Source organism: Chrysochloris asiatica, unplaced genomic scaffold (genome assembly GCF_000296735.1).
Source record: "Chrysochloris asiatica unplaced genomic scaffold, ChrAsi1.0 scaffold00128, whole genome shotgun sequence".
Classification (NCBI taxonomy): Eukaryota; Metazoa; Chordata; class Mammalia; order Afrosoricida; family Chrysochloridae; genus Chrysochloris; species Chrysochloris asiatica.
In genome coordinates this window covers 9156991-9167848 of record NW_006408646.1, presented here as the reverse complement: position 1 = coordinate 9167848, position 10858 = coordinate 9156991, and the positions used below count along the sequence as shown (strand labels likewise).

General features: G+C 41.1%; 1 protein-coding gene across 6 annotated transcripts in view; it reads right to left on the bottom strand.

Annotated features, from left to right (window-relative positions):
- Window positions 1-10858, bottom strand: part of DEPDC5 (DEP domain containing 5) — a 151484-nt gene that overhangs the window by 100316 nt on the left and 40310 nt on the right. For all 6 annotated transcript variants that reach the window (XM_006869286.1, XM_006869282.1, XM_006869283.1 and 3 more), the window contains 3 exons: window positions 10007-10141; window positions 8909-8970; window positions 8118-8191 (listed from right to left, as the gene is read on the bottom strand). In XM_006869286.1, the coding sequence (XP_006869348.1) occupies window positions 8118-8191; window positions 8909-8970; window positions 10007-10141 (271 nt within the window). The remainder of the gene's footprint in view (window positions 1-8117; window positions 8192-8908; window positions 8971-10006; window positions 10142-10858) is intronic.

The window sequence follows — 10858 nt, the reverse complement described above, 5'->3', positions numbered from 1 at the left end:
AAAAACATTAAATATAAAAATTTTTAAAAAGATAATCAATGGACTCTAGGACTCTCCTACTAGCACATGAAACACATAAGACCACAAGATTGTTTACAAAAAATATTTCTGGACAGAGAACCAACAACAGACAACAACCTGAGATTATCAAACATGACAATCTCACCTAGAACTCCACCAGATATGTTGTTGTGAGGTGCTACTGAGTCAGTTCTGAGTCATAGTGACTCTATACACAACAGAATGAAACACTGCCCAGTCCTGCACCATACTCACAGTTGTTGCTACCACTGTGTCAATCTATCTAGTTGGGGTCTTCCTCTTTTATGCTGACCCTCACATTACAATGCAGTATGTCCTTATCGAGGGAATGGTCCCTAATGACTGTTGTTGTTGTTGGGTGCCATTGAGTAAGTGAATTTCAGTCTCTTCTGACATTCATTGTTGTCTTTACCTTTCTTGCCATCTTAATGACCTTTTGCTTTCTTCCACTGTGATATTCTTGATGTCATTCCAACTCTCTAGTCTTCAGTCATTAGAGTCTAGCCCATCAAATCTGCACTTGAGATTATTTTAAATTCAGGTGGGATAGGTTCAAGGTCAAATTTTGGCTCTTACAGACTTGTTTTAATTTTATTCACCTTCAGTCTGAACTTGCATATGAGCAATCGATGATTTGCTTCACAGTCTGCCCCTGGCCTTATTTCGGCTGATGATATGGAGCTAGTACCACAGATGTAATCAATTTGATTTCTGTGCATTCTACCTCATGAGGTCCATGTGTACAGTCATCTTTTATATAGTTTTAAAAAGATATTTGCAATGAACAAGTAAGTCACTGGTCTTGCAAAATTCTATCATGTGATCTCCAACATCGTTTTTATCACCAAGGCCATACTTTTCCAACAACTGATCCTCTTTGTTTCCAGTCTTTGCAATCCAATCATCAGTAATTATCAACACATCTTGAACGCATGTTTGATCAATTTTAGTCTGAAGAAGTGGGTAGAATTCAATTTCATCATCTCTGGCTTTAGCGGTTGGTACATAAATTTGAATTAATAGTGGTATTAATTGGTCTTCCTTGTTGTTGTTAAGTGCCATTGAGTTGGTTCCACCCCTAGGGTCCCTATATAAGGTTTCCAAGGAGCGGCTGGTGAGCTTGAACTGCTGACCTTGTGGTTCAGACTGACTTTGCAGTAGCATGCATTAATCCACAGTGCCACATCAGGGTCTTCCTTGTAGGTAATTGGATATTATCTTATCACAGACAGCTTTGTATTTCAAGACAAATTTTGAAATGTTCTTTTAGATGATGAATGTGATGCCATTGCTATACAACTTGTCATAATAAACCAGATGACTGTCAGATTCAAAATGGCCAATACCAGTCCATTTCAGCTTACTGATACCTCAGATATCTTTCTTTGCACGTTCCATTTCATTTTTGACAACTTCCAATTTTCCTAAATTCATACTTTGTACATTCCATGTTCTGATTATTAATGAGTATTTATAGCTGTTTCTCCTCATTTTGAGTTGTGTCCCATCAGCAAATTAAGATCCCGAAAGCTTTACTCTACTTGCATTATCATGGTCAACTCTACTTTGATGAGGCAGGTCTTTTTTCCCAGTCATTATTTTGAGTGCCTTCCACTGAGGGGCCCATCTTCTGGCACTCTATCTGGCAATATTCTGGTGCTGTTCATCATGCTTCAATATTCAATATTCTGGTGCTATCTGACAGTGTCCCGCTGCTATTCATAAGGCTAAATAGTAGTCTGCCTCTCCTTCTTTCTAGTCTGTCTCAATCTGGAAGCTCAACTGAATCTGTTCACCATGGATGTACCCTGCTGGTATTTAAAGTTAACAGTGACAAGGCTTCCAGCATTACAGCAACACACAATCCACCACAGTACGACAAATTGACAGATGAGTAGTGGTCCCTATTAATAATATGTCCAATGCATCTAAGGAGCATTCTGACTGCACTTCTTCCAAGACTGATTCGTTGATTTGTTTGTTCTTCTGGCAGCCCATGGTACTTTAAATCATCTTAAACAACACCATAATTCAAATGCATTGATTCTTCTATGGTCGTCTTTATTCACTGTCCAACTTTCACATGTATATGATGCTACTAAATAATACAATGGCTTGGGTCAGGCACACCTTAGTCCTCAAACTGCAACCTTTACTTTTAAACACTTTTAAGAGGTCTTGTGCAGCAGATCTGCCCAATGCAATGAATCTTTTGATTTCTTGACTGCTGACATTCATGAGTGTTGATTGTAAATCCAAGCAAAATGAAGTCTTTGACAACTTCAAATCTTTTTTCCATTTATCATGATGTTATTTATTGGCCCAATTATAAGAATTATTTTCTTTACATTGAGGCGCAATCCATACTAAAGACTGTAGCCTTTGATCTTCATCAGTAATTATTTTAAGTCCTCTTCCCTTTCAGTAAGCAAGGTTGTATCATCTGCATATCCCATCCTGAACTTAGATGGCATTTATTAACACTTTATATCAAACCTATAACCCTAAAATTAGACCAAGTCTTACTGTTAACCCTAGCCCAACACCTACCCTAACACTAACCCTAGTCCTAACCATTCCCCTAACACTAAACCAACTCCTAGGTCTAGCCTAGACCTAGTCATAGTTCTAACTCTAACTCCTTACTCCACTCCCCACCAACATAAAAAATCAAAATAAAATAAGACTGTCAGCTACAGAGTCCTATTATAACTGGACTAGTCCAACCAACACCAGAATTTTGCCTCATGCAATGGCAGCAAGGAAAGATCTCTCAAGTAATGCTATTCTTTCCAGACATTAATTACAAAAGATCTGGTGGGTACAGTGATGTTGGCTAGGAGAATAGGGTTCTATTAGATTGAACTGTAGGAAACTATTGCTCTCTCAGGTCAAAAACAGTTGAATATTGTGATTTCAAATAACTGCTGCTCTGTCACAAATGTGCTGTTAAACCCCAGCCTTTTAGGAATTCAGTTTCTTCACTTGTACAATGTAACTGGATGATCTACACTGTCTCCAACATAGAGTGTAGCTATATCCTGTTGTTGTTGTTGTTAAGGCCATCAAATTGGTTCTGACTCATAGCATTCCTATATAGGGTTACTGAAGAATCCTGTGGTATCCCATAATTCCCAGTTTTATAATTCATATATGTCGTTAAGTGCCATCATGTCATTTTGGTTAGCAGCCCAGTGTAGAGCCTACAGCGCCCCACCAAGAGTCCCTAATTCATATATGTCGTTGTTGTTGTTGTTAAGTACCATGGAGTCAGTTCCGACTTATAGTGACCTTGTACAGGGTTTCCGAGGCTATAAATCTTTACGGGAGCAAAAAGCCTCATCTTTCTCCCGTGGAATAGCTGGTAGTTTCGTACTGCCAACTTTGAGGTTAGCAGCCCAATTCATAACCACTACTCTACCAGAGCTCTTTAATTCATATATAACTGATATTTACTTTTGAATCTATTGTTGTTAAGTGCCGTCAAGTCGATTCTGACCCACAGCGACCCTGTATAGGGTTTCCAAGGAACAGCTGGTAAGCTTGAAGCATCAACCTTGCAGTTCAAATGACTGCAGTCTGACACATTAGTCAACAGCACCACACCAGGATTCCTTTTGAATCTCTTGTTGTTGTTGTTGTCAGGTGTCATCGAGTTGGAACTGACTCATAGCAACCCCATGCACAGCAGAACGAAACAATGTCCAATCCTAGGCCAACCTCACTACCGCTGCCACACTTGAGTCCATCAATGATGCCACCTGGCTGATCCATCTCGTTGGGGGTCTTCCTCTTTTTCTCTGACCCTCCATCTTACCCAGCATTACATCCTTCTCCAACGACTGTTCCCTCCTGACAATATGTCCAAAGTATGAGAGACAAAGCTTAGCCATCTTGGCCTCCAAGGAGCACTGGCTGCACTTCTTCCAAAACAGATCTATTGGTTCTTTTGGCAGTCCATGGCACTTTTAGTATTCTCCTCCAACACCACAACTCAAAGGCATCAATTCTTTTACAATCTTCCTTATTCACTGTCCAGCTTTCGCATCCATATGAGGTTACTGAAAATACCATGGCTTGAATCTATAATGCAGTGAATTATTTAATGTCTCTTCTACTCACAGTCTTCGTAAACCCCAACTGAACAACATTTTCCTGATGGGTCTAAATAAGAGAAGATGGGGAAAGATGCTGATGGATTAGATAATTCAGTTGTGAGGACTGTCAACAAGGTTGTGGTTGGACAATTTTGCCATCCTTTGTTGTTATGCCATCAAGTCGGTTCTGACCCACAGCGACCCTGTATAGGGTTTCCGAAGAGCAGCTAGTGAGTTTGAACCGCCAACGCTGCAATTCAAACGACTTTGCAGTCTGGTACATTAACCCACAGCGCCACAGCCAGGACTTCTTTCCTACTAAGTATAAACTGAACCATCTCACAAGCAGAAGGAGGACTCGCACTACCATCAAAGAAAAATAGCCAGGAGTGGAGTACATCCTTTGGACCCCAAGATTCCTGTGCATTGAACCTCCTCAACCGAGGGTCAGAAAACTGTAACACCAGAAAAACAGCAGAAGAGCAGCAGGAGAACCAAGAACAAGAGCACAAGACAGAGCTGTGGCCTTCTCAGCCCATCGAGCAAGTAGAGCCGAATGACTTCGGGCAAGAGGCTTGCTTGCAGAGTGGGGAGCCTCCAGCCAGATGTTTCAGGTAGAGTGGTGTATCCTGTGGGCATTTGTCAGCAGCCCTAAATGAGCTTTGTAACTCTGGCCAGACAAAGAGAATACTGCCCTACTGTAGGCATGGCTGAGAAGAGGTTGTCTTGACTAGAACACTGTGCCGTGAGCATTTCTGACTGCTAACTTCCCTAATAAACCCCATAAGTGTGAACATGGCATCTGACTGCTGTGTGATCACTGCAATGAATCATAGAACTCTAATAAGAAACAGAGAGGGCTGTGGGAAGAGTGGTTGATGTCACTTTTTTGCAGAATCAATTTTCATTATTGATATTTTAAACTTAAAAGTAACATGACAGGATATTAAGTCCTCACTGAAGACCATTTGATTATGCTTAACAAGGTCTCCAATCTTACTCTAGCAGGGACACTTCATGCTTATGAAGCTACTCTGCTAACTGGATGAGAACAATGGCCCCCGTGAGGGGCTGCTAATCTCAGACACAGCCTTCCTGTCCCCATCTCTGAGGGGCTCAGGCAAACAAGGAGTAGAGTGAAATGTGAAAGCAGGCCTTGGGCCCTCCTAGTCCTCAGATCCTAAAACCTCTCACTTACAGATCCATCATCTCTTTTTAGTATTATTATTACTGTGACAAATATATACATAACAAAACATTTGACATCGTCACATCATGCTCCATCTTAAGGAGCATCAAATGGACAATTAAAGATGAAAAATAAAGTGAAGATACCAGAAAATGTTCATGTAAAATTTGAGGAAATAGCAATACTTGAATGTAGCTAGTTAAATCCATATGCAGTTTAGCGTATGCAACAGTTACTTGCTAACTTATTTACTGAAGCAAACTTGAAATCATGAAATACAGTGTATAATGAAACAGTAGCTTTTTTGTACTGGCATCTGAATCTGAATGCCTAGTAAAAGATTACAAATAGATCCAAAAATAGAGGGCTAACAAAAAAAAAGATATATTATGAATGTGGTGGAGCATACAGTGGGCAAAATGATGAAAACTCCCTAGATATTATCAAACATCTTAAGGCAATGAGTTGCTGTGCCTGGGGGTGCAGGACCACTGTCTCAGGGGACACCATGGTCAGTTGGAATAACACAGTCCACAAAAACAATGTTCTACATCCTACTTTGGTGAGCATAATCTGGGATCTTAAAAGCTCATGAGCTTTTGCTCTTTATATGCAGAAAAAGAAGAGTAATGAGAATTGAAGAGGCTTGGGATCAATAAGTCCAATGGAACACATGAACATCAGCCTCCATGACTCTGAGACCAGAAGAACTAGATGGTGCCCACTACCACTATCAACTACTCTGAAAGGGATCACATTCAAAGGTCTCAGATAGAGTGGCAGAATATGTAGAACAAAGCTCAAAATACTTTTTTTTAAATATGAGGCTTACTGGGCAGAAAGAGACTGGAGGAAGCTGAAACTATGGCCCTCAACTACCCTTCAGGTCTGGAAAAGAACTCACCCTTGTGGTCCAACTTCCAGCCAAGCAGTAGATAGGTTTACAGGGGGACAACAACACTAGTAAGGTATGCTCACTATCAATGATGGAAAGGTCAAAATCAAAAGGGCAGCATTTACCTAAGGACAAAGTTGACAAGGGATAGAAAGGAAGGTAGAATGGAAACAGGAACCACAGGAAGGAAGCGGGATAACTGTTGTTGCATGGAAGGGATTGCAATCACTGAGATGAAACAAAGTGTATGCTGTGTTGAATGTAAAACAGATGATCTTATCTGTAAACCTACATTCAATTTACACTATAAAGTTAAAAAAAAAAAAAAGTGACTTCATCAGGCAATGCAAGGACAACATGTGTAAAGAAAGAAAGAATAGAGGGTATCTCAGAGCATCCTGAGTGGAGAGGGCTATATTCAGAGCAGGAGATTGACATTGGATCATACCATCCTTACTAAGCTGGCCAAACAATCATGCAATTGGTTCTTCACCTATAAACAATTCATAGCAGTGGCGATAGGGTTCATGCACAAAAAATAAATATAACTCAAGGCTAAAATCACCATTCCTGATGACGTTTCAAACTGGTCTCCAGCAAGATTTGCAAGTAAACAGCAGCCAAAACTACAAGCTCTATGATATTTGAGACCTGAGCCAAGTGGTCTTCTGTCCATCATGGTGTTCTGGCCTAAGACAGGCAATGCAAAGAAGGGAAGAATGATCTGAAGAGAAGACTTCAAAGAGGAGAGAGAGCTGGGGTGGGTCTTAAAGGATAAATACACGATCATCAAAAGAAAGGATAGGTGGAGAAGACAGGAAGAGAGAACCAGAAGTGATACGGGCATCTGCTATGCAGAATGAAAAAGGGCCAAGTGAGGGGACAGGAGGCCTTGGGTGTTAAGCCAGCTGGAGGAATCAAATGAAAAGAGCAGTGAGATTTGGTTTTCACAATAATGACTCTGAGATTGTCAGACACCAGCCCCCAGGTGCTCAGGGTTCCTTGGCATTAGAGGAACACTGATATTTTTACTGTTTTTATATATTGGCTCTCCAAGAGAAAAAGAAGGGAAAGGAAGCAAAGAAGAAAACCATTGTTCTAAAGCAATGGCTCTCAACAGGGGCAATTTTGCTTCCCAGGTGTTATGTGGGAACATCTGGAAGCATTTTTTATCATCACAACTTGGGGGTGAGTTGTATGGGCATCTCATGGAGACCAAATATGCTGCTGATCCCCAGATAGACCCCGACAACAAAGAATACTCTGGCCCAAAACATCAAAATATGAACATTGCTGAGGATGGATAAAAAGGACGACTGACGGTAAGACTAAAGAGAGACAAACAAGTAAGATTATTGTTAACATGACTGCAATAAGTCAAAAAGGCTGAAGACAGGGACAAGGCAATGGTGCAGGCAGAGGGACAAGACAAGCCACACCTGAGCTAAAAGCCACAGGCATACTGAGACCTTGTCCCATGCGACAAAAAGGAACGGAAATTTTTACAAATGGAGAAGGTCATCATTCTGCCACAAGCCTGGGTACAACTTTGGTCTGCTCTAATCCATGGCTCTCCTCCTATTCCCTTTCCCACAGGAAATGCAAAGAAAGCCAAAGCCAACAGAGTTAAACGTACAAGAGGAAGAACTGGGAAAATAGTAGTAATAAGTCCTTCAGAATTTGTGTTATTTTTTGTTTGTTCTCATTATATACTATGCTTATATTACTGCTACTGCCTTACACGTAGAGAATCTTTAAGCAAGTGTTAGAACATTGTTTCTGAATTTTTCTAACGATTTAGTGCTATAATAAGAATTTAAGCAATCTGAAGAGAAAGTGGAAAGGAAGTTACTCCAAACCCTTATCAGCTCATATTAATCTAGACTGTGCCCACCTGTGGTTTATCCAGTGAGGAATATTATAGTCATCTCCCAGACAAGAATCCCGAGGAGCGCTCCGATTATGTAGCTGAAAGGAAAAAGGCAGTGCACAGATTAGCTCAGGGGCAGATTATTCAGTGACCAACCTAAACATGGATTTGTGCTTACATACTCAGATGTGGTGAAAAACGTGAAACTGTTCACTACAGATTAGTAAGGAAGCACAACTAAGCATGTGTTTACCTTCTTCACTGGGCACGCCATCCTGATAAGGATTTGAAAAGAGGCTTTGATTCCAGAGGAAGATGCTGTGAGGTTATGAGAGACATACCAGCCACACCCATAAATAGAATTTTTGATGTGAAAAAAAATGTGAAATTGTTCACTACAGTACCTTGCTTCTTAGGTAAGCTGACACTGAATCAGTTAGAAAAAAACAGTAAGGAGGCAAAAGTGGAACCACCTCAGCTTTTCTGTTCCTAACTATTCTTCAATTTCCCTGAGGCACCGGGGGCTCAGTGCTAGAAGTTTTCCTCCATGCAGAAGACCCAGGTTGGATTCCACAACCCACCCACCATAGAAGGCCTGAGGTTGCTAAGATGCCAAACAGGTTTCCGCAGAGCAATCAGTGATGCTAGAAAGAAAGGACAGACTATCTACTTCAGAAAATCAGTCAATGAAAACAGAAAACGGTCAGATTCGCAGCCCATCATGGGGACGGTGCAGGACTGCTGTGCTTAAGATGGCAGCCAACAATCTCGTGCTGGAAAGTGGCCTTCAGAGAAATAAATCAAAATCGAATTACCTTAAACAGCGGGACCGCATGTAATGGTTGCTCCCCCATGCACACTAAGTCCACACCAATGCCTAAAAAAATAAAAGACAAAAAGAGCTGCAGGGGAAGGAGGAGGCAGAGATAAGTGTCCCCATCTATATTAATGATGTTATTTAACTGGGTCAGAGAATGAAGTACAGCTTCATTACTTACCTTCCTACCGTGAGCAACCCTAGCAGTGTGGCCTACACAGCCAACAAGTAAACAGGTGCGTTTTTTCTCTTTCCTCTTTACCAAGAAGTCTCATCATACCTGCCACTATTTACTGTTTGACTATAAGCCTTTGACTGCCTGACAGTGATAATTTTTAAGAAGACAACCAAGTGTCCATTACTAAAGTTTTAGGGCCATCAAGGAAAACCCCCACTGCCGTCGACCCGCTTCTGACTCACTCATAGTGACCCCACAGGACAGAGTAGAATTGCTCCAGAGGGTTTCTTTACAGGAACAGAAAGCCTCATCTTTCTCCCAGCAAGTGACTGGTGGGTTCAAACCACCGACCATGTGGCTCATAGCAAAAAAAAAAAAAAAAAATCTTCATCACTTTCCTGGCCATCAGGGCTTACTTTCCCAATTCTATCTTGTTGGGGAAATGTAAATCAAATGTAGGAGTTGAGAGGGTGCATGGCACATCTGGGCAGGAAGGCTGGACTAGGTGACCCAGATGGTGCTGCCCAAAATGGATTAGTACACACGGGTCTCTTGAAACAATCCCTCCAAAATGTGTCCTCTAGTGTCAAATATGTTTGGGAAACTCAGTGTACCAGACATCCACACTAGATATCATCAAGATAGACTAATATTTTTTAAGAAAAAAACACTCTCAGGAAGACCTGCCATTTAGGGAAGTAACTAACTCTGTATGGCCCAACATTTTCAAACCAATCTGACCACAGAATTCTTCCTATCACCCCTCACACACACACACACACACACACTCACACCCTCAGAATTTGTGAAAGACAGTACTTTCTGGGTCTCATTCTCTGAGCATCAATGAAAACTTAGAGTTCTTTCTCAGTCAGGCTATGAACACAAGGCGACAGACCACAAACCAGGGAACATTACCATTATCTATCATCCGCTGCTTGGTCAAGATCATAAGTAAGCGGTCCACTTCAAACACACCGACTCCAGGTGTGATCACCACAGACATCTGCCCGGTCCGGTCAAAGTTGCGGTTGATGTAATGTTTGTCAAACACTTGAAAGGAAACAAAAATTCCTCAATGAAGACACTATACATTTTTGGAAGCCAATCTCTGCAGTCACCTCTGTGATCTCAGGGGACTTTATATTTCTTTCATAGTGACTGGCACATTCTGACCTGAATTCTAGTAAGTCATATGCATTTCTTCTTCTACATTAAGAACTGCTGAACACAGGACTATGTCACTGTCACCTTTGTTAAATCTCCTTAGTGGTGCCCAATATTTGCCTTGTACAACCTTACATGCTGAAATTTCACACCAGTAATTTCATATACTGTCTGTTACATGGATGCAGTACCTGCCTATTTCAGTTGAAGCAACACTAGATATTGAAAGAAGAGTTTCTTAATGGTCACAAGAAGTCCACTCTTCTCTAGCCATAAATGAAAATGTATTGAAACTTACAAGAGTCAAATACTAACTTAAACCAATATTTAACATGTTTATTTCTAGGCCTTGCAATTCTCACTCTGGATAGTCAGTGTTATTTAAGTATGACCAAGGATTTATTAATTAAAGCAGACAACAGGCTCTAAACTGCCCAGCACCTAGGTACAAATACACAGTGAAGTGACAACACACAGCCCGTCACTGGCCAGGGTCAGAAAAGCACCTAACCCGAGCTGGGTCAATCAGACGTTAGAAGGAAAGGAGACTTCAGAAAAGGGCAGCAGGGAGCTGACTGCTGTTCTGAGAATTCCTGCTGCTGT